This window comes from Coturnix japonica, chromosome 22 (genome assembly GCF_001577835.2).
Source record: "Coturnix japonica isolate 7356 chromosome 22, Coturnix japonica 2.1, whole genome shotgun sequence".
In the NCBI taxonomy this organism is placed as follows: domain Eukaryota; kingdom Metazoa; phylum Chordata; class Aves; order Galliformes; family Phasianidae; genus Coturnix; species Coturnix japonica.
The window spans coordinates 4,109,785-4,122,534 of record NC_029537.1 but is presented as its reverse complement, the minus strand read 5'-3'; the positions used below and the strand labels follow the sequence as shown (position 1 = coordinate 4,122,534).

The 12,750-nt window shown below is 45.2% G+C and overlaps 2 protein-coding genes across 2 annotated transcripts; one reads left to right on the top strand and one right to left on the bottom strand.

Annotated features, from left to right (window-relative positions):
* Positions 1–2,107: 2,107 nt before the first annotated feature.
* On the bottom strand, positions 2,108–4,291 carry LOC107323744 (olfactory receptor 4S2-like). The gene has a single exon (XM_015883098.2). The coding sequence runs from the start codon at positions 3,189–3,191 to the stop codon at positions 2,190–2,192; it is 1,002 nt and encodes a 333-aa protein (XP_015738584.2). The 5' UTR covers positions 3,192–4,291; the 3' UTR covers positions 2,108–2,189.
* Positions 4,292–4,386: 95 nt separating this feature from the next.
* Positions 4,387–12,081, top strand: POLB (DNA polymerase beta). The gene is made up of 14 exons (XM_015883097.2): positions 4,387–4,524; positions 4,592–4,649; positions 4,790–4,856; positions 5,360–5,434; positions 5,915–5,973; positions 7,088–7,137; positions 7,483–7,534; positions 8,228–8,282; positions 8,370–8,442; positions 8,849–8,919; positions 9,613–9,699; positions 10,171–10,235; positions 10,730–10,869; positions 11,517–12,081. The coding sequence occupies exons 1-14, from the start codon at positions 4,464–4,466 to the stop codon at positions 11,609–11,611; spliced, it is 1,008 nt and encodes a 335-aa protein (XP_015738583.1). The 5' UTR covers positions 4,387–4,463; the 3' UTR covers positions 11,612–12,081.
* Positions 12,082–12,750: the final 669 nt, after the last annotated feature.

Here is a 12,750-nt window from a genome sequence, read left to right as displayed (position 1 = left end):
GCTCTGGCTATCGGTTTGTGTGTTCGGTATAGTGAGATGCTCATAAAACGCCCTCACCACGCTTCATCCTGAATAAGGTGGTCTAGAACAACCTTCAGCAAGATTGTGTTTGCACGTCCTACAGGTCCTTGGTCCCCTGATCTTACCCACATGCACTCGTGCTTTAGTTCGATTTGTCTGAAACTTCTTCAGGAGGCCGTCTGATATAGGTCAAAAGCGTCTAATATTAATTAAGTTGGCACTATTTATTGGTGTGTTGGGTGGTGTTGTTGTGTGGCTGTTGTATTCCACGCGGTACTCGCTTGTCTTCGCTCATTTCTTTTATTTCTCCTTTCTGTAATATGTTTGTTATAACCATCCTGAGGTCTACTAGCAACTTAGTCATGGCAGTGGTACCGAGTTTGTTTTTTAGGCGCGTATTGGTGATCAGTAAAATGGGTAGTGTCAGGCTATGGTCCATTTGGTTTTGGTCCTTAGATGCCACAGTTGTTGGTTTTTGTCTGTTCAGCTCCTTCCTTGCTTGTTAGCCAATGCTGTTTATGCATTGGGGTGTTAAGGACCGTCACTTCATGTTGCTTGCGGCATTCTGCTCTCTTCACTGATCCCGAGCTGCAAGGCAGGGTGGCAGGGTCCCGGGCGTGAGGTCTCATCCGCGGTGTGAGCGCCTGTGTTTGTCCCCTTCGTCCCTCATCATGTTAGCTGTTTTTAAAGCTGCTTTCTGTTAGTTGGTTAGCCCTGCTGTCCTTCTGTGCAGGTATCGTGGGTGGTCCACTTTCATTTGAGATTATGGGGTTCCAGTTGCGGATGGTGTGATATTTCTATGGCGGGCGTGGCGCAAGTAAAAACTGCCCTGTGATCAAAGAACCCAACAGTTTCTGGCTTCAATCGACTCAGCCTCTGATCCAAATTGGGATTCATGTTGCGTTGTGGCTTTTTCCAAGACTGGCTCTTCACGTCCCTTTCAGCTGGCCCTGGAATTGGTGTATACGAAATTTACATGTTCACTTGAGCTTTCTTTTGGTCCGCTGCTTTGAACTAAATGGCCTTAGAACTCCTAAATCTGCTTTTTCATAGTTGTATGGCTTCTCTAAGGAATTTATCCCTGGCTCACTAACTATGAATAGTTCGAAAATCAAGTCAGTTGTGATCTTAAGGCAGTGTAAGCAGCTTTGGGAGTTTCCTCGTTATGTCCCTGACCCGATGCCAGGAAGGCAGCAGACTTCCTGATGGCCCAGGTCCAGTCTGCATATGGGGCCCTCTATTTCTCTGAGAAGGGAGATGTTGCGTATTGGGTAGGTGGTACCTGCGTGCACCAGGGGTGGAGTCAGGGAGGTCATGGGTATCTGATAGGGGTGGTCACATGTACTAGTATATAGGGTTTGTGGCACGGCATTAAACTTGTACTTTCGGTGTTACACACTGTGTCAGTCCCCTCTGTTCCCCATGCGCAGAGGCACAGTACTTTCACATGGCAGCCTTGATTTGTCGCTGGATCGGGAGGCGACAGGAGTCACCCACCACAACCACCCTTCTTTCCTGACAGAGGAAGTCTCAAGGTGTGGGGGTGACCGCCTTGCCTTAGGCTCCCTCCTAGGCAGATCCTCCATTGCCTCCCCACTCACCTCTCCTTCAATTTCCAGTATCTCAAACCTGTTGCTTAGAGGGAGCTGGGGAAGAGGGCTAGGCAGGCAGGGAGGGCTCCCATGATGCCGAGTTGGGACTCTCTTCCAACCCTCCTCATCAGTCAGGTCTGTCCTACTGTGACAGGGCAGGGGGTCAACCACTTTTCTGGGGGTATCTCCCTGGCACCCTTCCCTCAGGGATGCCAGTAAGTCACTCCATCAGTCAATCTCACACTCACACTCTCTTATGGTCCTGCTGGAACCTCATATCAGAGATTTAATTGAGAGCCCCCTGAGATCCTACAGCATGTTTAGTATTTCTGATGGTGTTTATCTATTTGCCAGTGTTTTAGGTAGTGCCCAGGAGCCCCACTGGGGGCCTGTGCTCACTGTCAAGAAAACAGACAGGAAATGTCAACTTGTCACAGGGTTTTACAATGTCCTCCAAACCAAAAGATGAACCTTTAGTCTGAGTGAACAAGCAGCTTTTATTCAAGAGACATTTTTGTGGCAATGCTGACCAAATATATCATCATGACAGATCCTTTGGGAAAAGTGTCCACGTTTCTACACCTTTCCCTCTTCACTATCTACTCTTCTACCCCACAGTTTTCTCATGGCACTCTTTACCTCTTTATTCCTCAGTGTGTAGATGAGGGGGTTTAGCATGGGGGTGATGATGGTGTAAAATAGGGCCACGATCTTCTCCTCCGAGAGATCACTGGATGGGCGTATGTAGGTGAATGTGCACGGCCCGAAGAACAGAACCACCACGGTGATGTGGGACCCACAGGTGGAGAGGGCCTTGCGCCGTCCTTCGGATGTGTGACTTCTCAAGGAAACCAAGATCACCACGTAAGACACAACCAAGATGACAAAAGAGCTCAGAGCTATCATCCCGCTGTTGGCAATGACAGTGACGCCGATGGCGTAGGTGTCAGCACAGGCCAGCTGTAGCAGGGGATGGACATCACAGAAGTAGTGGTCAACTTTGTTGGGGCCACAGAAGGGCAGCAGAGTGATCAGAAGAGTCTGCACAATGGAATGCATGCAGCCCCCCAGCCATGAGCCCACCACCATGCGGCTGCACGTGCGCCTGGTCATGAGCGTGGGGTAGTGGAGAGGTCTGCAGATGGCCGTGTAGCGATCGTAGGCCATCACTGTCAGGATGAAGATCTCTGTGCAGCCAAAGAAATGGACCCCAAAGAGCTGCGCCATGCAGCCCACAAAGGAGATGGTTTTGTTTTTGACAAGGAAGTCAGCAATCATTTTGGGAGCTGTGACAGAGGAGTAACAGATGTCTACAAAGGACAAGTAGCAGAGGAAGAAGTACATGGGGGAGTTCAGGTGTTGGCTGCTCATCACGGTGACAATAATGAGCAGATTTCCCACCACGTTCATTGCATAGAAGCAAAGAAACATCACAAAGTACAGCCCCTGCACACCTCGACTCTCAGAGAGGCCGATGAGAATGAACTCCTTCACACGACTTGTAATCACTGCATTGGTCAGTTGGGCAGCCATACACAACAGACAGCCTGTGCACATGGAAAACCAAAGAGATGTCATTTGATATCATCATCATCACTAATAATGAATTCTGTACCAGAAACTGGGAAGCACATAGAATTACTATTAACCCTACAAAAGCATTGCTTTCCCCATTTTTTCCCCCTGGGTATTTCATTCTCCGCGAGTGAAACTTTGGCCATGGCTGTCATGTGCTCCTTCATCCTGGTCCTTTGGGGCTGTGAAGGACTGAGCCTACAGTCACTGTGCTATGAAGGACAGTGAGAGGCACAACAAAGGCGCAGGGCAGGATGTTTTCCCCCATTATAGTCCAAGGTTATGATTACAACCCTTGTGAGAACCCTTGTGAGACACCCATTTCCATTTCTGGCCTTCCACAGGGGCAACTGACACTGATACTGGTGCCTCCTTTGAGTGACCAAGATTGACTCGGACTTTTGACTCGGACTGATCCAAACTTTTGGTTTGGATCTCAGTTTGGGAACTCTCTCTCTCCACAATAGTGTTATATAGAGCTCGGTAAGCACAAGCCAAGCCCCAAATAAGCCATTCCTCCTCAGATCTTTCTGAGCTGCACCATCCCTTACTCAGATACTCACTTAGTTTCTCAGGGTCCCACAGGTGTTCAAGAGTAAAATCCCATGACACTAGGGGTCCCCAAGCTTCTAACCTCTTTCCTAGACCTCATCATATTTCCTGCCACTCACCATTCTCTGATTTTTGGGAAGGCTTCCTCTACATAACGTAAATTACTCTTGCAGAGCATACATGCAGACAGACTGATAGCATAGTACCTAAGCTGGCACCCTGAACGTGCATAAGGAACTGGGAAGAGCACTTGGAAACCAGTCCAAACCCCATATTGCCGTTTAAATTAGCTGGGATATACAGGGACCAGGCAGGTATCTCCATCAGCACCCTTCACTGATTATAGCTACGTGCAACTCCAACATAGAACACGAGGAGCTTAAAAAGAAACCAGTGTGTCCCAAGGAACATAACGTCCGCAGCCCTCAATACAATGCTTTACAACTGCCACAGTTCCGCATTATGTTCTGAAGTGAACCACAACAAATGCCCGGCTGATTCTCGAGCAGCAGCAGAGTTCCGACCTCCGGGACCTCCGGGGCCTCCAGGGCCTCCTGGGCCTCCCCTCCGGCCGGACCACTCCTCTGCCGGCCGCGCCTGCGCTGTGCCGGCGGAACGCGGAACCCAACCCGGCTCCTCCCCGCCGGAACCGCGGCCTTTCCCTGTCACCGCCGGAAGCGCTGCCGGCCGCTTTTCCGGTGTTAGTCGCTCCTGCTGCCCGCCATGAGCAAACGGAAAGCGCCGCAGGAGAGCCTGAACCAGGGCATCACGGACTTCCTCATGGGTATGGGGGGCGCGGGGGGCGGGTCTGGGGTTCGGCTCGACTGGTCCGACTGTGTTTCTCCCCGTAGAGCTCGCGAATTACGAGCGCAACGTGAGCCGGGCCATCCACAAGTACAACGCGTACAGGTACCGTCTCCTTCCTCAGGCCTGACCCGTTTCTTTAACTCGCTCCCGGCTCTCGGGGGTCTGGCCCGGCCTCGCTGCACGAGCCGTGCTGGGGGCTGAGCGCTGCGCGGCTCTGGGCTCTGACCGATGCCGTTCCGCAGGAAAGCGGCCTCCGCCATCTCCCGGTACCCCAGCAGGATCCAGAGCGGAGCCGAAGCGAAGAAGCTGGTGGGTCCCGGGGCGAATTTGGGCTTCTCGGGGTGAAGGAGTTGCGTTAGGACGGTACCGAGGTTTCCAGGAGGAGGGAAGCGATGTGCGAACGGCTCTGCCTGCGTCAGCTTCTGGCAGCCGGCTCAGGGAAGGGGGGAGCGGAGCGCATCAGCTGTGGGGGTCTCATAGACTTGAGCTGGGGACTCCAGCTGGTCTCTTCTGTGCAAGGCAGGTTTCCGCTTTGCTGTGTTGCTGTCTCACCAAGTTTGGGGAATTGGAGTTGCAGGAATCAAAACCCAGTTTAAAATAACTGTTTTCAGCGAGTTTGTAATGCGGCACTTGAAGTGCTGAGTTTGTGCTGCTTGTGTTGTACCTTTCAGTGCTCCCGATCTCTCATAGAACAATGTTTTAAAATGGTTTCTGTGACTTCACGGCTTTTTGTTGAGCTTTATTTTTCTTAGCTGTGATGGCTGTATGTGGCCTTGAAATTGACTTGTGTTTCATCCTTCCTCAACATTTAGGATGGAGTAGGTGCTAAAATAGCTGAGAAAATAGATGAGTTTTTATCCACTGGAAAGCTCCGCAAGTTGGAAAAGGTGTGTTTCTTTCCTTTGTGCTTTATTTCTCAGCAGTTGTTTTACTTTGTTCTTTGGGAATTGGTCTGCTGCTTTTGTGCAGCTTCTGTCCCTCTCTGTGGAGGGACTGATGTCAAGCACTCTGCAAAGTAAAGTGGGGAACAAGAAGCTTAGGCAAAGCCTCTGAACTGTCTACTTATATTTTAGATTGTACAATTGGCACATGAATGTCTTCTGTAAGAAGTGGAATGCAGGCTCTGGAAGGCTGTGGAATTGAGTTTTAACCACGCTGTTTACCTTAGTATGGGCAGTTAAGACAATTAATTTGCAGGAATGGTACATTGTGGCACCATCCTAATGCATAGTATTATTGTTAACACTGTTTTGTTCTGATTTACGGTAGGTCTCCAAAGCAGAATCTGACCAAGTTGTTTTATAAGCTTTCTTTGTCTACTGAAATGGAGTAAAGAAGAGCTTGTTCACATTATTATGTTCTTGCAGATTCGACAAGATGATACAAGTGCTTCCATCAACTTCCTGACACGAGTTACTGGAATTGGGTAAAGCTTGGTTATTATCTGTTAGTGCAGGGGGGAAGTGGTTGTTGTCAGAGTTGTAGAGCTGTCAGTTACAGGTTTTGCAGTAGAAGAGTGGAAGTAGAAAGCTCCTGTGTGCAAGCTGAGAGGGGAAGGAGGGAGGGAGGCGATCAGAAACTGAATCGGAAGGTTGAGAAAAGTAAAATCAAGAAGACATAGTAGGAGCCTGTGAGACTTATGGTGCAAAATCTGATTAGGGAGAATAGTATTTGTACCATGTTTGTAAAAGGAGATCCAGAGCCCTGCCAACCCCTCAAAAACAGGACTTTTCAGAAAGATTATATTAGGAGTTCTCAGGCCTGTTCTTGTTCCCATACTGTGCGTAGGGAAATTTTGGCAAAAAAAGAGCTCAGTCTACAGACAGGCACTTAATTTAGCATGTGCAGAGCAGCAGTAGTCAATATCTTGAGTGAGAAGGGCTGTGATACTGCTTGCCAAGAACAGGATTGGCTAAATATAGAATATCGGTGCTTAAAAACAGAACTGGGTGGAATGCTGTGGGGAAGGAGAAGCAATATTGAGACTGCCTGAGGTGGAAGGCAGGAGATGCAGTGGTGCTTCAGTAATTCTGAAGAAAGATTTGCTGAAAGGTTGTGGGTGTTTATGTTGTGCTTATGATAAACTCTTCAGCCAAGCTGCTTTTCTGTAGTGTAGGTTGCAAGCTAGAGTCTTGTGTAGATTTTTGTTTGTTTTTAAGTTGTAGTCTAAAGACACTTGCATTGTTGCCTTAAGCTGATTCAGAGGCTGTTAATAGTGAATGTAGTCCTTGTGCCTTCAGTTCCATACTAGTATTTGTCTAAAGCTGTGCTGGCTGTTTGGTGAGATTGTGTTGGTTTACTTTTTAAAATCATACATCAGTATGTAGTTCCATCAATACTAAAAATGTGCAGTTGGATAATTGTCTCTGTTGCTTGAAAACACAAGCTAAAATGTGCATGACAAAAGGATGATAAGCGCTGCAAGCAACCGTAATCTCAACCTTGAAAAATCAGGGCAGTTTGAGTGAACTGTGATGTCCTTTGTAGTGCTGTAAGGTTCCTGCTGTTCCTAATTGCGTGATGCCTTGCCTTTTTTGCAGTCCTGCTGCCGCTAGGAAGTTTGTAGAGGAAGGAATTAAGACTTTAGAAGGTGAGTATTGAGTGTAACTTTGGGTCCTCAGTTTATTCTCTGATAATGTTTCTTATGTTGCATTGCTTGTTTCACGGTAACAGTGTGATAGCAGATAAGCCTTTAGTTTGAGGAAACTGTATTGATAAAATAACAACAACTAGCTAATCTAAATGTAGTGCACAGGCTAGAGGCATTATGAGCCTGTTAGAGCCATTATTGAGCAACCTGTTAAAAATCTCTTCATTGAAGTTGCTATTTGCTCGTTGAATATTCTTCATTTGCATCATCTTTGTGTTGTTGAAAACGCACTGTAAGAACTTAAGTAACTTTTTTCTTTTTTTTTTTTTTTTTTTAATTTTCTAGATCTAAGAAAAAATGAGCACAAGCTGACCCATCACCAGCGAATTGGGTTGAAGTAAGCTTTTTTGGCTTCTTGTGCTTGGCTTTTCTAATAACTGCTTAAGACACCAGAATGTAATGTTGGTTATGGGCAGGACCGAGGTCCTGTCCTCTCTATATGCTCTCTGTGCAGGGACAGCTTTGGTGTATCTGATTCAGTGGCAGGGATGTGGGGTTTGTGGCAGAGAGACAAACTGCCTGCTAGAGAGTGAGAAGTGTTATGCAGCCATTTGTTTACTTATTTATTTTTTATTTATTTATTTTCCCCACTACTCAGGTTCCATACTTAGTATGCATCTTTACATGTGTGAGTATTCACAGGAAAATACTGTTAAGGAAGGTAGTATAAGATTACCCACCTGACCTGTCCAGGTTTCCTGTGTGTTTTTAGCTTGTGTATTGTCCTTGGGTCTGCTTCTGGCACTGTGCTCAGATGTTACCCCAGCAGGAATGGTGTTCAGCTCTCTGCTGGCTTCCTTTTGTCCCTAGTTCCGCTTCAACCCACCCGAAGTGGGACTAGGGGAAAGTCCCACATCTGGGAGAGCTATTCTGAAGATGTAGAGATTGGGTTGGTTCTGTGTGGTGAGAATGGGGAACTTTTGGTGATATAAAAATTCTATTGTTTCTTCTGATACCACTTTTAATTAACTAAAATTTTAAGTTGCTCCCCATACCCCTCTTTCAGACACTTTTACTTTCCTATACACAGATACTTTGAAGATTTTGAGAAAAGAATCCCAAGGGAAGAAATGTTGCAAATGCAGGTCAGAAAGTCTTTGTCAAAGACTTGAGGCATGGAAGGCCAATGAACAACTGGCACCTTGAAACATTCATCTTTCCTTATTCTGTAGGAAATCGTGCTGAAAGAGGTAAAGAACTTGGACCCAGATTATATTGCTACGGTCTGTGGCAGTTTTAGACGAGGTTGGTACGCTGATCTTCTGTGTTTTATTTTGGGCAAAGCAGCAGATCACGATAATACATGCTTTTCTGGAGAGTAAGTTTATGCTGAAGTCCAGCTTTTCCTGTTACTGTTGTCTTTAATGGGTTAGTGCAGTAGTCAGACACCTTGTTTGTGCTTCATTACTAGAGAGTATAGCAGCACATGCTGGATGTTCTCTGAGAAATGTAGTGATAGCAACTTCAATGGAACAGAAAAGGTTTTCTTCCTTTCAGATCAGTTTTTCACATGTATCTGGAAAATTCACTGACTGTTGTTCTCTACAAGAAATATGTGTTTATCAGAAGAGGTTAGGAGCATTTTTATCAGTGTTCATATATACTTCTCATCTTATCTGGGAGGAATTTTCTTTGCTTCTTACTTGCCCAGGTGCAGAGTCAAGTGGAGACATGGATGTTCTCTTAACCCATCCAACTTTCACATCTGAATCATCCAAACAGGTGTGTTTCTCTGCTACCATGTTTAGTATTGAGCAGCATTTCCAAAAGAGTATTTTAAATTCAGATGATATGCAGCGTCAGACTTGCATTTCAGCTTCCTGCATCTTTTTGTAGCTGTTGGATCACCATTCTTATTTTGAGTAATTAATGCATGGCTCTGAGAAGCAGTTTTATGTTGAGTTCTCAGCATAGTGTGTTTGTTCTCATCCTCAGTCTTCTTCCCCAATTCCTCCTGAATTAATGTACTATACAAAGTAGAATTGTAACAACTATGTGAATAAGGCAGCAGTTAAAGTATCTCCTTAGGTAGCCTCCTTTTCTTGGAGGTGAAGCAGATGTCCTGCTGCCCTTATAGTCTCTTGTGGCTACCTCTGAGGAAGGCCTAATGATAATCCCTTTTTCCCTGTTGCTTCTATGGATTGATTGCAACAAAATTGAAGACTCAAACCAAGAAGCAATTTTTGTCACTCTAAGTGGAAACAATCTGGCATGGATTTCACTAGAAACTTTTCAACATTGTAATTTTATTAGTTCTTTTTCACTGTTGCTCTGATTCTCGTCCTCTTGGTCAAATTTCATGTTGGTATTTCACATAAGTTCATGTGGTGTCCTATGGTTATGTCCTGCAGCTAAACAAGTAAGATATTCTTGTTGTAAGTGAAGTAATTTTTTCTGTGTTGTTACTGTTCCCAGTCAAAGCTTCTGCATAAAGTTGTAGAACAATTGGAGAAAGTCCACTTTGTCACTGATGTGCTGTCTAAAGGTGACACCAAATTCATGGTAAGACCTTTCAGGGGATGTGGTGGGCGTTATCTCTCCTGACAATGCATACAACAGTGTTTGGGCTGCTGCTGGTGTGGGATTCTTCGTATTTTTTTCCTCTTAAAAACTCGTTGCAGTTGTGACTCAGTGAATCTTTTGTTAAAATGGAAAATAATTCCTGTCATCCTTGCTGTTATATGACTGAAGAAGTAATTATGTGCTGTATTGAGTTACAGTCCTCTTATCAGCTGTAGCTCCCAGCACTGGTGACGGCCAGCTGTTCTAACAAAACATTTGATTGGCTAGATAAGAATTTAATTTTACTCCAGGCTAACTGATGATTAAATACAAGCTGCGTGCATTTGGAAATGTGTGTTTTAAAAGTTTGTGCAGCACTGGGGCAGTCAAGAACAGTGAAGCTCTATAATGTAAGCCTATCTCAGACCTGTTACACTTAATTTTAAATTTTGCACTTTCTTTACTTCCCAGGGTGTCTGCCAGCTGCCAAATAAAGAAGATGGAGCATCTTATCCACACAGGAGAATTGATATTCGGTATACTTTCCAATAAAAAATTTATCTGTCTGCTGTATAATAGACATTCATTTAATGTTCTGCATCCAAATCTCTGTTTCCCTGTTTAGAAGAAGGCATTTACTAGATTTCCAATTACCTTGTATGGAAACCACTGTCAAAGTGCCCGTGTCTGGAGCAGGTTATTAGCAGGAATGCTGTACTTAAATAACAGCTCTGTATCCAGTTTCAGAATTGTGACCTACTTGACAATACTGTTTTGCCATGAATTCTTGGCAGCAATGAAAGCATCGTAACAATAGGTTACGAGTCATGTTAGATGTGTCATACCTTTCTCTGGTAATGTTCTTCATTCTTGAGTTAGGGCATCTGGAAAAATGAAATAGTCAGAGTTGCAGAATGTGTGTGTTTGAGCACAGTTCTAGATCTGTTCCCTTCCAAAGTGGCTGAATTCCAAATGGCGTGTAGCTTCATATTTGTCCTAAATATATACTTCTCTTCCATTTTTATTCCAGGCTTATCCCTAAAGATCAGTATTACTGTGGTGTACTGTATTTCACAGGCAGTGATTTATTCAATAAGAACATGAGAGCCCACGCTCTGGAAATGGGCTTCACAATCAACGAGTACACAATCCGTCCCTTGGGTGTCACTGGTCAGTCTGGGCTTTTAAACAGTGTTCTTTCTAGTTGCATGTTTTCTGTGATCCTCTCCTTTAGTCATCTTCTCAATTGGAAATCTTGGCAAATACTGCAGTTAACAACATTATTCACTCTGTCCTTCCTGGAACTGTAAAACCATTTTAGCAGAGGGAGACAAGCTGCTAATGTACAGACAGAATTGTGGAACAAAATGAACACATTGGGATGCATGATCTGCTTGGTCTTAACTGAACTGCAGCTTGGATTTGCTCTGCAATGCACAGCACACATTTTCTCATTCTTTTAACTTGATTCATGTCTTTCAATTGTTTCCCATTGGAGGGTGGGGGGGGGGGCTGACTGCACATTGTGTGTGTCTATTTTAATTGTATAAGCATTATAGCCGCGTAGTTAATTATTTTTCTTGTGACACTGAGAATGATTACCTAAATATTGTGTGAAAAACTATGGGTGGTGGTGGTTCTCTGTGGGGGTCGGGCTTTTCTCCTGTGTGTTCTTTGGGGGGAGGGTACTCATCAGTTCACTTGCAAGTATGTTTTGCTTACAGTGAAATCGATTGTCTTGATCTTGCAGTGCTTTTGGCAGTGCAGGATTACATGGAATTTCCACCTTTCCAATAGCATCTGTAATGTGCTTGCAGGAGTTGCTGGGGAGCCCCTACCAGTAGAATGTGAGGAAGACATCTTTGACTACATCCAGTGGAAATACCGGGAGCCAAAGGATCGGAGCGAATAACTGCCTGTATTTGTAACTGAGCTTTCGTGGTGTTTTGTGAACGTGCATATTGAAAACGTGCAGGGTCTTTGGATGTTCTGCAACAAATGTGCATTACTGATCTTTAAAAGGAGGGTATTTGTAGTAAAGCTTAAATCCTTCCTGTGCTTTAGAGAAAGTGGATGAGAACCCAGTGTGAAACAACTCCCTGAAGGGTGTTCATAGTCTGTTTTTAGCTGTGCTTGTCCTGGTAGCCTGAAATACTTCCTGCTGTTTTAAGCTATAGCCACCCCCTGCCCCTTAAATATGTCACACTGCTGCTTTTTGTCTTAACATTCCTAATATTTTAAAATAATGTCATTTGTTCCCTGTCCATTCTTTCCATTCAGCTTGAGTATTGTAGAGCTCTGCAGGCTCCTGTGTAGATACAGATGTTTGTGGAGGGGGGCTCTTCAGATGAAATAAACTATTTACCTGAAGAAAGAAGTTCACTTTTCTATCTCTCCCTTTTCTGCTCCTTATTGTTCAGGGGTCCGTTCTTGCATTTGAGGGGTATGATTTAACTGGGCAGTATTGGTGATGGTTGGACTGGATGATCTTCTAGGTCTTTTCCAACCTTGATAATTCTGTGATAAACTCCTACAGGTGGGAACCCTCCTTCCTGATGAAGGTGCAGATGCTGTTTTGCTGTAAGGTGTGGTTTCCTTCTTAAACCTGAAGGTTCCAGAAACCTGGAGCAGTAAAGCCCAAGCAAGGTCTGATTTGGCTGTTACTCTAAAAGCACATCCACCTGCTGTGACTGCAGCCAACTAACAAAGGCTTTTAGTAGCTGACCGTGATTATACACCTGTACTCTTGCTTTTCTTTTGTATGAAGCCTGGTAGTAGAAACGCATTTACTATATTTACTATAGTCTCATAGTCTCGTGCGGGTTGGAAGGGACCTTAGAGATCACCGAGTCCAACCCCCGGGATTCGAGCCTCTGTGTAGCAGAGCGGCACTTCTACCACTTGCGCCACAGGGGGGATTCGAACCCAGGTCTCCGGTGTTGCAATGCGGCATTCCTACCACTTGCTCCACCGGGGCACATACTATGATATGATTTACCGGCTGCGGGAGCGGCTCTACGCATGCGTAGAAAAGCCGGGGCTCTACGCGTG